The sequence below is a fragment of the Cherax quadricarinatus genome, chromosome 92 (genome assembly GCF_038502225.1).
Source record: "Cherax quadricarinatus isolate ZL_2023a chromosome 92, ASM3850222v1, whole genome shotgun sequence".
In the NCBI taxonomy this organism is placed as follows: Eukaryota; Metazoa; Arthropoda; class Malacostraca; order Decapoda; family Parastacidae; genus Cherax; species Cherax quadricarinatus.
The window spans coordinates 1,772,500-1,790,000 of NC_091383.1; the positions used below are offsets into that span (position 1 = coordinate 1,772,500).

A 17,501-nucleotide genomic window follows, 5' to 3' on the forward strand; every position below is an offset into this window, starting at 1 on the left:
TTCACTGACCAGGAATCCTCAAGCGACCCCAGGCTCAGTAACATTTTTGTAAACAAGAACTTGGTGGGGGACTCAACTAACCTCACTGACTCTGGAATACGATATATTAGCGTTAGTCAGTTTTCTCACCCTGATGTTTCCTCTCAGGAGTTCGTCTTAGGGCAACCGGTGGTCGTCTTCAGCGAGGCACAAGAAAATCATAGCAACGATTTCTTCATCACCGAAGTAAGAGGAAGTAATACTCTCGCTAACAGCTACAGCAACCCCGACGGTTTTCTTGATAATCCTCGGGACACTGTGCCTTCAGAAGGTACTGAGAACTTCCATCCCAGCAGTTTTCTAGTCACTACGGGAGACTCTCCACACACAGTCATTACTTCAGAGGCCCCAGTGAGTGTACACAATACACACATCATCTGGGATGCCTCAGATGTTTACCTCGCGCCTCAGAGCAGTGAGTCCCTGAGTAACACAGGACAAAGAGACCAGCAAGACAGTTTTATATTCAGTAACTCTGGTCTCCCTAACACCGTGAAGGAGGACGCGGCGAAGACAGAACAGAGCATTCATTCTTCAATGGACAATTCTGAATTCTCAGATGGCTTCTACATAGAACACCCACATAATACACAGCTAGGAGTTGCTGGAAAAGAACAGAAATTCGCTAACAATACTTTTATTCACGAACACGAGAACAGTTTCGAAGTATATCCAACTACTGGCTTTACATCCTCAGGTTCACTTTCCGAAAATCAAAATTTCCCAAATTTAAACGTTACGTCTCTCAGTTCTGTTAGTCTTCAAGATCAAAGTTCTATTTCCTTTATCTCTGAGAATTTATCAGATCAAGATCATCCCTCAACTCTTGAGAGTTCTAAAAACCAAGACTTTTCCTCTCGGAGTCCTGCAGGAGAAGAACTTTTTGCACTTTCCCGTCTTGCAGCTCAATTTCCAGAAGAGGACAATGACTTGGAAGATCCTGCAAGATCAAATCACACTGATTCAACTTCCTCGACTCCTGCAGCACTTGCAGGCACTCACAACCCTCCTAACGTGTTGACATCAACTTTAGGCAGTAATTACACTGCAATGAGCCTATCAGTAAGCCATGAGCCATCTTCTCTCATTATTAATGTTCCTCATGTCTCTCATTTCCCTTCTCAGCTTATGGCTCTAGTTCCACTACAGATGGAAACTCTACCAGTCATATTCGCTTCCCCAAATATAGTTTTGCTAGCCAACAACCTCTTTGCTAAGCCATTTGAAGCTACTGAACCGGTTTCTGATTCCTCATTTACCCTTGAAGCTACAGAGAACTTACCAGCAAGTGACGGACTTGAGGATGGTTCAAGAAGGACAGAAATAACGTCTAAAGTTTCCCCTGCGAGTTGCTCCAGCCACGGTGTTGCTACTTGTGTTCTTCTTGAAGGCGTCATGCTGAAGAGCTCTAAGAGAGAAGATCTTTTGTCTGCCCCTGACCACAGCTCCTCCAGCCTCAAGCTACCAGCAATAAACATGTATCTCCCACTAAATGGAAACCTAGAGATCATTGTGGTTCCTGTTATATACAAAATCATCTCCAACGAGAAGAAAAACCCAGTTAAGCGGGAAGCTGTAGATGATATGTCCAGTATCGAAGACGCTTTTGGGAATTTAAATTCACTACATGTTTTGCAGTTTTCTAAGCTGAGTCAGAATTTTTCCGAAGATGTTAATGACGAGAAGATTACCGAGTCTGCCTCACAAGATAACCAAGTGACTGGTGATGCTGGAGATTCGTCTCTATCTCTCAAGCCTTCCTTACCATCTAATTTCCAAAACGCAACAGCATCACAGCTACCCAGTATATTCCAGACTCCTGAGTTTGTGTCACCAGATAACCAAACGACTAGAAGTGCTGAAAACTCTACCCCATCTTCTCACACAAACCCAACAGAGGAATTAAAACCTCCATTTGCATCAAATTTCCAAAATTCTTTAGCCCTGGAACGGTCCAGTACACTGCACAACATACCACACTCCCCTGACCAACTCCCACCTTCTTCCAGTACTTCTGACGTCTATATACCATTGATCTCACCCATACCTTCCATGCTGAAGGTCCAACAGGCTGGAATACAAGGGAATCCAGAGACTCCAGGACTCCAGGACTCCTCCAGCGTAAGGTTGGCGGCCATCTGGTGGAACACGTATACTACTACACACAAATACAGTACTTACCGTAGTTGTAATGTAGCACATCGGCACTTAAACCACCACTGGATATCTTACTGCAATGATGTTTCACTCTGTGTATAGTTCCAAGGGAGAAACGTTCTCGTAATCACCTCTAGCCTGTGTTAACCAGGTCCCAGTAACCTAACCTACTTTTCAAAACTACCAATAATAATAATAATAATAATAATAATAATAATAATAATAATAATAATAATAATAATAATAATAATAATAATAATAATAATAATAATAATAATTTCGCCCATTGTGTGGGCAAAACGTTGCCAATGAAGGATCCCCTTTTTCATTAACGACAACGTTTTGCCCCATGGTGAACTTTACCAAAGATTTGCTAAAGCCGTACGATGAGCGAAACGTTTAGCGACCTACGTCGTTGCTGCGTCACTATCACCTGCATGTTGATTCTTGCCTCACCTCTGTCACCTCTGTCACCTCTGTCACCTCTGTCACCTCTGTCACCTCTGTCACCTTTGTCACCTCTGTCACCTCTGTCACCTCTGTCACCTCTGTCACCTCTGTCACCTCTGTCACCTCTGTCACCTCTGTCACCTCTGTCACCTTTGTCACCTCTGTCACCTCTGTCACCTCTGTCACCTCTGTCACCTCTGTCACCTCTGTCACCTCTGTCACCTCTGTCACCTCTGTCACCTCTGTCACCTCTGTCACCTCAGTGTTACAGTCAACTTGGGGTTGGAGTGGGACTTGTACATGATTGAGAGGGGTTGGAGTGGGACTTGTACATGAGTGAGAGGGGTTGGAGTGGGACTTGTACATGATTGAGAGGGGTTGGAGTGGGACTTGTACATGATTGAGAGGGGTTGGAGTGGGACTTGTACATGAGTGAGAGGGGTTGGAGTGGAACTTGTACATGAGTGAGAGGGGTTGGAGAGGGGTTGGAGTGGAACTTGTACATGAGTGAGAGGGGTTGGAGTGGGACTTGCACATGATTGAGAGGGGTTGGAGTGGGACTTGTACATGATTGAGAGGGGTTGGAGTGGGACTTGCACATGATTGAGAGGGGTTGGAGTGGGACTTGCACATGATTGAGAGGGGTTGGAGTGGGACTTGTACATGATTGAGAGGGGTTGGAGTGGGACTTGCACATGATTGAGAGGGGTTGGAGTGGGACTTGTACATGATTGAGAGGGGTTGGAGTGGAACTTGTACATGATTGAGAGGGGTTGGAGTGGAACTTGTACATGATTGAGAGGGGTTGGAGTGGGACTTGCACATGATTGAGAGGGGTTGGAGTGGGACTTGTACATGATTGAGAGGGGTTGGAGTGGGACTTGTACATGATTGAGAGGGGTTGGAGTGGAACTTGTACATGATTGAGAGGGGATGGAGTGGGACTTGCACATGATTGAGAGGGGTTGGAGTGGGACTTGTACATGATTGAGAGGGGTTGGAGTGGAACTTGTACATGAGTGAGAGTGGTTGGAGTGGGACTTGCACATGATTGAGAGGGGTTGGAGTGGAACTTGTACATGAGTGAGAGGGGTTGGAGTGGGACTTGTACATGATTGAGAGGGGCTGGAGTGGGACTTGTACATGAGTGAGAGGGGTTGGAATGGGACTTGGACATGAATGAGAGGGATTGGAATGGGACTTGGACATAAATGAGAGGGGTTGGAGTGGGACTTGCACATGATTGAGAGGGGTTGGAGTGGGACTTGGACATGATTGAGAAGGGTTGGAGTGGGACTTGCACATGAGTGAGAGGGATTGGAGTGGGACTTGGACATAAATGAGAGGGGTTGGAATGGGACTTGCATTGGGTTTGAGTGGGATTTACAGTTAACAGGGTATTCAAAGCTTATTTCTTAGGTAACACTGATAAAGGGCCTTAGGTAACACTCATAATGGGTCTTAGGTAACACTGATAATGGGTCTTAGGTAACACTGATAATGGGTCTTAGGTAACACTCATAATGGGTCTTAGGTAACACTGATAATGGGTCTTAGGTAACACTGATAATGGGCCTTAGGTAACACTCATAATGGGTCTTAGGTAACACTGATAATGGGTCTTAGGTAACACTGATAATGGGTCTTAGGTAACACTGATAATGGGTCTTAGGTAACACTGATAATGGGTCTTAGGTAACACTGATAATGGGTCTTGGGTAACACTGATAATGGGTCTTAGGTAACACTGGTAATGGGTCTTAGGTAACACTGATAATGGGTCTTAGGTAACACTGATAATGGGTCTTAGGTAACACTGATAATGGGTCTTAGGTAACACTGATAATGGGCCTTAGGTAACACTGGTAATGGGTCTTAGGTAACACTGATAATGGGTCTTGGGTAACACTGATAATGGGTCTTAGGTAACACTGATAATGGGTCTTAGGTAACACTGATAATGGGCCTTAGGTAACACTCATAATGGGTCTTAGGTAACACTGATAATGGGTCTTAGGTAACACTGATAATGGGTTAGGCAAATATTTTTGTGTTAGTGTCAGCTTGAGGAAGACCTACCTAGTATGGGCCATTAGGCCTCCTGCAGTGCTCCTCCTGTCTTACGTTCTTATAGATAAACACCAACTCATATTATTCTCTGCATATTTCGACTTCCAACTGAGACCTTTTTCAGTCTGTTGGAGAGAATTTTATATAGACATTCTCTCCATTAGAGTAAAAAAGACGTCGTGGTGTGGTCGAAATGTGTATGGGTGCAGAACAACCACTTTGAAAAAACAGTGAAATTCCAGGCGCTTTCGTAATTTCTCACATTATCAAGGTTCCTTGATAATGTGAGAAGTCACGAAAGCGCCTGGATTTTCACTATTTTTCACAGTGGCTGTTTTGCATATTGTGATATCACCTGTTTACTGTAATAATGTTGCATGTATATTATCTATCTTTTAATATCCATTATTTTATAGTGAGTGCGAAACGTGTGTAGTAGACAGAATCTTATTAGAGACATTTCGCCCTATTTAACAAGTCGATCATAGGTTCAATAGATGTGATACGTTCCCACACACCTTCCACAGCTCTGGAGACGGAGGAACGGCTAATATCGTAGAGGCTGTGGCTGTTACAAAGAACGTCGGGAATCCTACGATCCAGTCATCTGCTCTGGAGGTCAACAGTATCCTGGAGGAGCCAAGAGGAGCCACTATTGTTGAGAGCTTTCCTCAGAAAATCTCACTACCGGGAGATCACAGGTAAGTTTCCAGTCTCTGCACGATCCCACTCTCCTGATAGACTGAGTGATGATTATATACACACGAAAATAACACATAGGAAACTGAAACTAATGACGACGTTTCTGTTATATTTGGACCATTAATTAGCCACACAGAAGCATGAAGGGAAGGGAGCCAATATATATTTGAGAGTGGACTGGGAAGGGAGTGGTAGTACGAGAAGAGGTAGAATAATTGTAGTAGTGATAGAGGTAGTGATATTATTATTATTATTATTATTATTATTATTATTATTATTTGTAGTAGTAGTAGTAGTAGTAGTAGTAGTAGTGGTGGTGGTGGTGATAGTAGCAGTAGTAGTAGTAGTAGTGGTGGTGGTGATAGTAGCAGTAGTAGTAGTAGTAGTAGTGGTGGTGGTGGTGATAGTAGCAGTAGTAGTAGTAGTAGTAGTAGTAGTAGTAGTAGTAGTAGTAGTAGTAGTGGTGGTGGTGGTGGTGGTGATAGTAGCAGTAGTAGTAGTAGTAGTAGTAGTAGTAGTAGTAGTAGTAGTGGTGGTGGTGGTGATAGTAGCAGTAGTAGTAGTAGTAGTAGTAGTAGTAGTAGTAGTAGTAGTAGTAGTAGTAGTAGTAGTAGTGGTGGTGGTGGTGATAGTAGCAGTAGTAGTAGTAGTAGTAGTAGTAGTAGTAGTGGTGGTGGTGGTGATAGTAGCAGTAGTAGTAGTAGTAGTAGTAGTAGTAGTAGTAGTAGTAGTAGTAGTAGTAGTAGTAGTAGTAGTAGTAGTGGTGGTGGTGGTGATAGTAGCAGTAGTAGTAGTAGTAGTAGTAGTAGTGGTGGTGGTGATAGTAGCAGTAGTAGTAGTAGTAGTGGTGGTGGTGGTGGTGATAGTAGCAGTAGTAGTAGTAGTAGTGGTGGTGGTGGTGATAGTAGCAGTAGTAGTAGTAGTAGTAGTAGTAGTGGTGGTGGTGGTGATAGTAGCAGTAGTAGTAGTAGTAGTAGTAGTAGTAGTAGTAGTAGTAGTGGTGGTGGTGGTGATAGTAGCAGTAGTAGTAGTAGTAGTAGTAGTAGTAGCAGCAGCAGCAGCAGCAGCAGCAGCAGCAGCAGCAGCAGCAGCAGCAGCAGCAGCAGCAGCAGCAGCAGCAGCAGCAGCAGCAGCAGCAGCAGCAGCAGCAGCAGCAGCAGCAGCAGCAGCAGCAGCAACAGCAGCAGCAGCAGCAGCAGCAGCAGCAGCAGCAGCAGTAGTAACACCAGAGTGAGATAAGACTGGTGTACGGGGGACTGAGCCTTACACTGGCTCACTCACCAGGGTTTATCAGGTGCTCGGGTACAATTTACAGTCTCAAAGACAGGCACATTGAACTAGCCGTTCCGGAGGTAGAATCCAAAACAAAAATTCTTGACACAACATAACTAACCAAAACAAAGGCAACGTTTTGGATCAGTTTGTACCGAAACGTGATATAAGGAATATATTGAGAAATATTTGGTCATACGATGTAATAATACATTATTAATTTGTTACTTAAATACTTTATATTTGGGAATTGATATTCTGGAAACGTTTCGCCACACAGTGGCTTCATCAGTCCATACAAAGGAGATTGATGGACTGATTACATCGACTCCAGGATAAGGGATTGATTACCTCAAACTCTTCTTCATTTTCCACCGTTCTCTGTATTGGACTGAAGAAAGCACTGACTGGCGAAACGTTTCCAGAATATAGATTCCTAAATGTTACACCAGTGTTTCACTTATCAAACTCAGTTTTCCGAGGCAGTTATACTAAGTAATTTTCTTTGATTTCCTGCAGTCAGTTGAGTGTGAATCAGCAGGATGCTTCTGGTGTCTCCCAGTTCGATGGTCAGCAGATCGTCTCCCAGTTCTCCCAGGATCTTGCCCAAAATGACCTTGGTCAGCAGGTCACACGAGACCAGGTGACAGGTGGCTTACCTCAGTATGTTAGCGCAAGCCAGAGTACCCCTAGTGGAGGGTCGTTTATAACTGCAGGTGAGCCACAGGTGGTGTCTCTCTCACAGCCAGAGACACTGTCTCTCTCACAGCCAGAGACACTGTCTCTCTCACAGCCAGAGACACTGTCTCTCTCACAGTCTTCTGGATCTCAAAATTCTATAATTGAAGAAGCTAAGCTCACCCAGTTTATTCCAAACGCTCAGGGATTAGATTTCCTAGATGGAAGCTCATCTGTGTCTCAGAGCCAATCTGGATCTGATAGCAGCTCTCAGCTGGTGTCAGTGTCAGATCCTGAAATTCAGAGTGTTGGGGAGCCACAGACAGTGTACATTTCCCAGCCACAGATCATTGAAAGTGTTGATCAAAGTCAGCCTTCAGAAACTCAGCATCTGAAACGTGAATCCTCTTCAAGCTCGATTCAAAGTAGCAGTTCGATTGTTCCGGGAAATCTAATTGCAACCTTCACTCCTCCTGTGAGAGAATCACGAAGCTTTGGAAACAGTGAGCACAGTAGCAACACATTGCCACAGCAACCCAGTAGTTCTGTGATTGAGGGAAACTTAGTTTGGTCTCATACTCCAAAAGCAACACACAGCTGTGGAGATAAAGAAATCAGTCAAAATTCCTCACCACAACAGGTCTCCCAGACAGCGTCCTCAGGTGGGACCGTTGTAGAAGGGAACTTAGTTGAATCTAAAGTTTATCCTCCAGAGCAGTCCCAGGCGTCTGGAAATGTCCATCTTGATAGCAGTGTTCTAGTACAGCAATTCTCACAGGAGGTATCGTCCAGTGACTCTGTGGGGGAAGGAAATGCAATCGAATCTCATACTTCGAGTCAAAGTAGTAGGTCCATTGTCCCTGGAACACTAAGCGGGCCACCTCAGAGGTTCATAGAGCCGCCAAAGTTTGAATACTATATACCCAATGATCTTCAACAGGCTTCTCAAGGCTCGTCCGCTGACGGCTCTGTTATAAGAGATGGGAGGCAGGCTGTGGCCACTACTGCTGGTGAAGCTGGAGATAACCAATCACTGAGTGGGTCTTCCAGTCAGAATTTCCAGCTCAGCGATAATGATACTTCACATACTTCTCAGAGTTCCGTCCAGAATGGTAGCTCCATTGGGTCATCTTCCAGTTCCGTCCAGAATGGTGGCTCCATTGGATCATCTTCCAGCTCCGTCCAGAATGGTGGCTCCATTGGGTCATTTTCCAGTTCCGTCCAGAATGGTGGCTCCATTGAGTCATCTTCCAGTTCCATCCAGAATGGTGGCTCCATTGGGTCATCTTCCAGTTCCGTCCAGAATGGTGACTCCATTGAGTCATCTTCCAGTTCCGTCCAGAATGATGGCTCCATTGGGTCATCTTCCAGTTCCGTCCAGAGCGATAGTTCCATTGTACCTGGAACACTAATAAGTTCACATCAAAGATTCCTAGCACCACAGAATCTGGAAAGAGGGTTTGTACCGAACACTCTCCACCAAGCTCCTCGAGGCTCGACTGAAAGCTCTGGCAGCAGAGATGGCAGACAGACTGCGACCTCTCCCGTAGAACCCAGGACGATAGGAAACAATATCAGTGAACCTGGAGAGAACCAGTCACTGTCTGGTCTACTACAATCGACCTTCTCATCAGCTGCAAGTCAAGACACACTAGTCATCCCATTGGCCTCATCCTCACCTCAAGTGAAGACCGCGGACATGGGGTCTTTGCCTCTTGGGGACTCGTCTTCCACCCCATCCTTCCCTCCATTCCCCAGTAACCCAGAAGTCGGCAACTCACCGAGCAAGTAAGTGTGATTCCTTCCTTGGATATTACGTATCATATCAATTAGGACTGGATACGGCGTGAGGTTCATTAGCCCTATAAACAAGAACAATAGATTGGGCCTTGTTAGCAGTTAGAGGATCAAACCTCCAGCGTTTCTTGTGCTGGATGACACAGACGGAGGTTAGGTAAGATTCGTCAAAAAAAACAGGACAAGTGTTTCCTGACGTGGGTCTTAGTCATATGATGACCCGCAGCTGAAGCTTTTGGTCATTTGAACGAGGCCTTCCACTCGCTTACCGATCCAACCCTTTAAAAATTAAGGTTTTTGCACACAGTTGAAGGCTCAAACCTTCACCATTCCTTGTGTTCAATGACCCACGCAGTGTGACTGACTTAACAGAACACTTTTCATACAAACCTGACCCTGATCAGGGTCCCAGGGCGAAACATCCACAAACACATCATGTTTACATACACATGCATTGACTCATTTAGGAATGTTGATGTTCATGTTATATCTCTCCTTACAGTACCATCCAGGACCTGCCTCCTCCTCTATCATCCAGTGTATCCAGTCCTCAGTCATCTCCACTGTGAGTATTCCATATCCTCATGTAGGATACATGGTTCCAGATGCAAATCTGAAGGGAAACAAAAATTATTTAGCATAAAAGGCGGGGATATTTACCTAATTGTCAAAATTTCTGCATTGTGCAACGAAATGATACTCTTACATTCTGAATGAAAGTCAATAAATGTATAATTTTTATGTATAATTAACACAATATATGCCTACCAATAGACGTAAAAAGAATTGGATTATATGACCATCAACAAATTTTTAATTATGCATTGTATGACTCCAGTATGTGAATAATTTCTGTACTGAGTGACCCACCTCAAGAAACATACAAGTTTTGCAGTGAATGAAAAACCAACATTCCGGTCATTGTCATGACATAAATTCACTTCATTCTTCAGAAACTTCAACGTCAATGTAAGGAGTCAACTGCAGTTCCAGCAGCCTGGCGTCTCTCCTGGTACTGGGTGAGTCACCCGTTCTGACTCCCGTTTTCTACCATTCTAGACCATTGTCTACCATTCTAGACCATTGTCTACCATTCTAGACCATTGTCTACCATTCTAGACCATTGTCAACCATTCTAGACCATTGTCTTCCATTCTAGACCATTGTCTTCCATTCTAGACCATTGTCTTCCATTCTAGACCATTGTCTACTATTCTAGACCATTGTCTTCCATTCTAGACCATTGTCTTCCATTCTAGACCATTGTCTACTATTCTAGACCATTGTCTTCCATTCTAGACCATTGTCTTAAATTCTAGACCATTGTCTTCCATTCTAGACCATTGTCTACCATTCTAGACCATTGTCTTCCATTCTAGACCACTGTCTTCCATTCTAGACCATTGTCTACTATTCTAGACCATTGTCTTCCATTCTAGACCATTGTCTTCCATTCTAGACCATTGTCTACTATTCTAGACCATTGTCTTCCATTCTAGACCATTGTCTTAAATTCTAGACCATTGTCTTCCATTCTAGACCATTGTCTACCATTCTAGACCATTGTCTTCCATTCTAGACCACTGTCTTCCATTCTAGACCATTGTCTTCCATTCTAGACCATTGTCTACTATTCTAGACCATTGTCTTCCATTCTAGACCATTGTCTTCCATTCTAGACCATTGTCTACTATTCTAGACCATTGTCTTCCATTCTAGACCATTGTCTTAAATTCTAGACCATTGTCTTCCATTCTAGACCATTGTCTTCCATTCTAGACCACTGTCTACCATTCTAGACCATCGTCTGCCATTCTAGACCATTGTCTTCCATTCTAGACCATTGTCTACCATTCTAGACCATTGTCTTCCATTCTAGACCACTGTCTACCATTCTAGACCATCGTCTGCCATTCTAGACCATTGTCTTCCATTCTAGACCATTGTCTACCATTCTAGACCATTGTCTTCCATTCTAGACCATTGTCTAACATACTAGACCATTGTCTACCATTCTAGACCATTGTCTACCATTCTAGACCACTGTCTACCATTCTAGACCATTGTCTACCATTCTAGACCACTGTCTACCATTCTAGACCATTGTCTACCATTCTAGACCATTGTCTTCTATTCTAGACCATTGTCTATCATTCTAGACCATTGTCTTAAATTCTAGACCATTGTCTTCCATTCTAGACCATTGTCTACCATTCTAGACCATTGTCTACCATTCTAGACCATTGTCTACCATTCTAGACCATTGTCTACCATTCTAGACCATTGTCTACCATTCTAGACCATTGTCTTCCATTCTAGACCATTGTCTACCATTCTAGACCATTGTCTACCATTCCAGACCATTGTCTACCATTCTAGACCATTGTCTACCATTCTAGACTATTGTCTACCATTCTAGACCATTGTCTTCCATTCTAGACCATTGTCTACCATTCTAGACCATTGTCTACCATTCTAGACCATTGTCTTCCATTGTAGACCATTCTCTACCATTCTAGACCATTGTCTTTCATTCTAGACCATTGTCTACCATTCTAAACCATTGTCTTCCATTCTAGACCATTGTCTACCATTCTAGACCATTGTCTTCCATTCTAGACCATTGTCTTCCATTCTAGACCATTGTCTTCCATTCTAGACCATTGTCTACCATTCTAGACCATTGTCTACTATTCTAGACCATTGTCTTCCATTCTAGACCATTGTCTACCATTCTAGACCATTGTCTACCATTCTAGACCATTGTCTTCTATTCTAGACCATTGTCTTCCATTCTAGACCATTGTCTTCCATTCTAGACCATTGTCTTCCATTCTAGACCATTGTCTACCATTGTAGACCATTGTCTTCCATTCTAGACCATTGTCTTCCATTCTAGACCATTGTCTTCCATTCTAGACCATTGTCTTCCATTCTAGACCATTGTCTTCCATTCTAGACCATTGTCTTCCATTCTAGGCCATTGTCTACCATTCTAGACCATTGTCTACCATTGTAGACCATTGTCTTCCATTCTAGACCATTGTCTACCATTCTAGACCATTGTCTACCATTCTAGACCATTGTCTACCATTCTAGACCATTGTCTACCATTCTAGACCAGTTTTATTCCATTCTAGACCACTGTCTTCCATTCTAGACCATTATCTACAATTCTAGACCATTGTCTACCATTCTAGACCATTGTCTACCATTCTAGACCATTGTCTACCATTCTAGACCAGTTTTATTCCATTCTAGACCACTGTCTTCCATTCTAGACCATTGTCTACCATTCTAGACCATTGTCTACCATTCTAGACCATTGTCTATCATTCTAGACCATTGTCTACCATTCTAGACCATTGTCTACCATTCTAGACCATTGTCTATCATTCTAGACCATTGTCTACCATTCTAGACCATTGTCTTCCATTCTAGACCATTGTCTTCCATTCTAGACCATTGTCAATCATTCTAGACCATTGTCTACCATTCTAGACCATTGTCTACCATTCTAGACCATTGTCTACCATTCTAGACCATTGTCTTCCATTCTAGACCAGTTTTCTTCCATTCTATCATGCCTTTGATATACCTTCAACCTTTCTCAAGGATTATTCAAGCCTCTGAGCCGGGTCTAGGACCGCCTGATCAACCAGGCTGTTGCTGCTGGATTGAAAGACCAATTCTCACAAGTTAATGTAAATTACTGTTGCATTTCTCAAAAGAAATGTATTTACCAGAATACATTAGTTTGGTAATACAGTTGTTGTATTTGGACGTTTATTATTTTTACTCTAATTTATATTATATAAATAATTTATATTATATAAATAATTTATATTATATAAATAATTTATATTATATAAATAATTTATATTATATAAATAATTTTTATGATCCATATTTATATTTATACATGTATACTAACATTAGTAATAATAATAATAATAATAATAATAATAATAATAATAATGTTAATAATAATAATAATAATAATAATAATAATAATAATGTTAATAATAATAATAATGTTAATAATAATAATAATAATAATAATAATAATAATAATGTTAATAATAATAATAATAATAATAATAATAATATTAATAATAATGATAACAATTACTATTATTACTATTATCTGTAAGAACGTGAAGGAAATGAACGTAAAATAGAGTGAAAATAGAACGGGTGAGGGTTTGAACTCAAGGCCAGTCAGGTTTAAGAGTCACTGGGCAAGAGCTCAAACACTACCCGTTTCCTGGCTTGTTTAGGTCCATCATTTTGAAACACCTTGTACTCACCTAGTTGTGGTTACAGGGGTCGATTCACAGCTCCTGGTGTGTGTGTGTGTGTGTGTATGTATGTGTGTATGTGTGTGTGTGTGTGTGTGTGTGTGTGTGTGTGTGTGTGTGTGTGTGTGTGTGTGTGTGTGTGTGTGTGTGTGTGTGTGTATTATATCTATATTTAAGCTATATTTTGTATACATAACAATACTAACTATCTCCATTAACAAACTTTGACATAGAAATATTTTGACATTTTCCTAATAAGTTAGAGTTAGAAGCGAGAGTACTGGAGTGCAGGAAGTACTGGAGTGCAGGAAGTACTGGAGTGCAGGAAGTACTGGAGTACAGGAAGTACTGGAGTGCAGGAAGTACTGGAGTGCAGGAAGTACTGGAGTGCAGGAAGTACTGGAGTGCAGGAAGTACTGGAGTGCAGGAAGTACTGGAGTACAGGAAGTACTGGAGTGCAGGAAGTACTGGAGTGCAGGAAGTACTGGAGTGCAGGAAGTACTGGAGTGCAGGAAGTACTGGAGTGCAGGAAGTACTGGAGTGCAGGAAGTACTGGAGTGCAGGAAGTACTGGAGTGCAGGAAGTACTGGAGTGCAGGAAGTACTGGAGTGCAGGAAGTACTGGAGTGCAGGAAGTACTGGAGTGCAGGAAGTACTGGAGTACAGGAAGTACTGGAGTGCAGGAAGTACTGGAGTACAGGAAGTACTGGAGTACAGGAAGTACTGGAGTGCAGGAAGTACTGGAGTGCAGGAAGTACTGGAGTGCAGGAAGTACTGGAGTACAGGAAGTACTGGAGTGCAGGAAGTACTGGAGTGCAGGAAGTACTGGAGTACAGGAAGTACTGGAGTGCAGGAAGTACTGGAGTGCAGGAAGTACTGGAGTGCAGGAAGTACTGGAGTGCAGGAAGTACTGGAGTGCAGGAAGTACTGGAGTACAGGAAGTACTGGAGTACAGGAAGTACTGGAGTGCAGGAAGTACTGGAGTGCAGGAAGTACTGGAGTGCAGGAAGTACTGGAGTACAGGAAGTACTGGAGTGCAGGAAGTACTGGAGTGCAGGAAGTATTTATCTCAGTAATGCCAGTGAGTGTTGGCACTCTGGGCTCCACTCGGCACTCTCCATGATGGGGGGTCGAACTCTGCACGATTCTAAAGAGGTACGGTAGGGCGATTTAGTGTAATCCCTTTTCTAATCCCTTTTCTAATCCCTTTTCCAATCCCTTTTCTAACCCCTTTTCTAACCCCTTTTCTAACACCTTTTCCAATTCCTTTTCTAATCCCTTGAAGTGAATGGGGCTTAGATGGATACAGTGCCCCACACACTGGCTTAATTAAGCCAGTATATATATCAGGCAACACGTCACGTGTCACTTTATCTTAAAAACCCATGAAGGTCAAGTTTAATTCCTTTTGCTCATCTCGCTTACCTGCTGGACTAGTTACGTTGCAAACCTTTGCATTTTTTCCACTTGATCTTTTATGGGCTCCATGCTGGCTCTTCTTACTCTAAAGTTCCACCCCAGAGCTCTGTCTTGAAAACGCTTCCATTACCTCTATTGCAGCTGCTCTAAAATATATAGACTTTAGGCCTATATAGCAGCGCTAAATAAGCCTATATCTAGCAGTGCTACATAGGCCTATAACTAGCAATGCTTTATAGGCCTGTATCTAGCAGTGCTTTATAGGCCTATATCTAGCAGTGCTTTATAGGCCTATAACTAGCAATGTTTTATAGGCCTGTATCCAACAGTGATATACAGGCTATATCTAGCAGTGCTATATAGGCCTATAGCAGTGCTATGTGTATATCTATATTTCTAAGGTACGTATTTTAGGCTCTTCTAGTGTATATTCTAGTGTTGTAGTCTAGACACTGCATTGTTTTTCACCTAGAAAGTGCTTAGAAACCGCTTAAACAGCTCAGAGACCACTTAGAACCTCTCACGAGTCACTTAAAACCACTTAGAAGACGCTTAGAAACCACGAATGAATTTAGAAACCGCTTTAGATTATATTGAAAAAATAAAACCGCTTAGAAACCTGTTAGAGCCAATGTTTCGCTCTGTGTAGAGCTGCTACACAGTAAAGTTCTACACGAAGGTCTAGATAGAGCTCTGCTACAGCTTCAACAGGTGGTGATAGAGCTCTACATAGAGCGAAACGTTGTCTCAGTAAGCTTGTTTTGTAATGTTAGTGTTTTCTCCGCATTGTTCCCTGCATGGGTAGGCCTGGAGGGTGGTACCATTGTTCCCTGCATGGGTAGGCCTGGAGGGTGGTAACATTGTTCCCTGCATGGGTAGGCCTGGAGGGTGGTACCATTGTTCCCTGCATGGGTAGGCCTGGAGGGTGGTACCATTGTTCCCTGCATGGGTAGGCCTGGAGGGTGGTACCATTGTTCCCTGCATGGGTAGGCCTGGAGGGTGGTAACATTGTTCCCTGCATGGGTAGGCCTGGAGGGTGGTACCATTGTTCCCTGCATGGGTAGGCCTGGAGGGTGGTACCATTGTTCCCTGCATGGGTAGGCCTGGAGGGTGGTACCATTGTTCCCTGCATGGGTAGGCCTAGAGGATAGTACCATTGTTCCCTGTATGGGTAGGCCTGGAGGGTGGTAACATTGTTCCCTGCATGAGTAGTTGTAGATTTTGCATGCCTACACACACACATCTCAGTAGGCTGTTGACGCTATTCTATCATATTTGCAGCTTTTCTGTGGCTGAGGAAGCAGCAAGTAACACAAGCGTTGCCTCAGCTAACAATGCTTCAAGCTTGAGTTCCTCTCAGACGCTTAGCTCAGCTTCCAACACCTCAGCTTCTCAGTGGAAAAGCAGTGCTAGGAATCACTTCAGACCTTCTCGCCGCGTTCCATCGGCATCAGATGCTGTACGTAGCTCCCGTTCCTTTAGTAACAATGGGTCTGGGTTCGAGTACTCGGCACCTGGACAGTCCGTTCGGGTTTCCTTCGGGTCCCACTCACCGAGGGGTGAGTTGACGGCCTCAACCATCGGGAAAAGTGACTCTGGTAGCAGTAACAGTGTTGAACATCCTCGGCCAGTGAGAAGAACTAGCGAGGGTGTACAAGAGGCAGCGCTGGATAACTCACTCTCCTCCAGAAGTAAGATCTGGCCGACCATTACCATAAAGTCTCCGGTAACCGAGGAAAAACCTGCAAAGGTGAGCATTCCAAATGCTGTGACAACCACCACAGTAGTCTACACCACCACCACTAACCCTACTACCACCACTGACACCCCTACAACAACTACCACCACACCTACGCCAGCTCAGACTACCACCACTGAAGCACCAACCCTTCTTGAGGTGGAACCAGTCGCAGAACCCACACCAAACACCCCTTACCGTGGGTTACCACGCAGAAGATATCGACCTCTTCCTCGCCGATCATTCGCTACATCTAAACCTTCGCTACCTGGCGAACCTCAACAGCGAGACGGTTACCGTAGAAAATCTCTGTTATCAGTACGGCGTCTTGGGGCTTCGAGGAATCGAACTGACATCTCTCCCGCTCCTGCTGAAGTCCAGGAGATATCTCTCAACCATAACGAGACTAGACCGGAAGAAAGTGGAGACACTAAGCCTGAGGAAGCAGGAAGTCTCCCTCTCCCTCTCCAGGGAGAGAATGAAGAGGTAATTAAGGGAGATACCTTACTGGAGGACGTGGAGAAGTAAGTATGACCAACCCTGGTGACCTCTGACTTCACAAGATGTGACATCAATTTTAGGGAACTCAGAACTCTTGCTCGCTGTTACACATTCAGGCGCACTCACTGTTGACAGGCGCACTGATCTGATAGGCAATGATGATTATTAAAGAGGTGTCTGATTGGTATTTTACTGCTAGCAGAATATAAAGGAATTATTATTATTATTATTATTATTATTATTATTATTATTATTATTATTATTATTATTATTATTATTATTATTATTATTATTATTATTATCATTATTATTATTATTATTATTATTATTATTATTATTATAATAATAATTATTTATTATTATTATTTTGTGTTGCTA

The 17,501-nt window shown here is 43.2% G+C and overlaps 1 protein-coding gene across 3 annotated transcripts in view; it reads left to right on the plus strand.

The window, feature by feature from the left end:
* LOC128698373 (uncharacterized) overlaps positions 1-17,501 on the plus strand; it is a 60,016-nt gene that overhangs the window by 40,268 nt on the left and 2,247 nt on the right. Inside the window, exons 7-11 of one of the 3 annotated variants that reach the window (XM_070104439.1) lie at positions 5,244-5,417; positions 7,210-9,156; positions 9,668-9,730; positions 10,119-10,184; positions 16,166-17,146. In XM_070104439.1, coding sequence (XP_069960540.1) covers positions 5,244-5,417; positions 7,210-9,156; positions 9,668-9,730; positions 10,119-10,184; positions 16,166-17,146 — 3,231 coding nt within the window. The remainder of the gene's footprint in view (positions 1-5,243; positions 5,418-7,209; positions 9,157-9,667; positions 9,731-10,118; positions 10,185-16,165; positions 17,147-17,501) is intronic. The other 2 variants (XM_070104440.1, XM_053790593.2) reach the window with 2 other exon arrangements.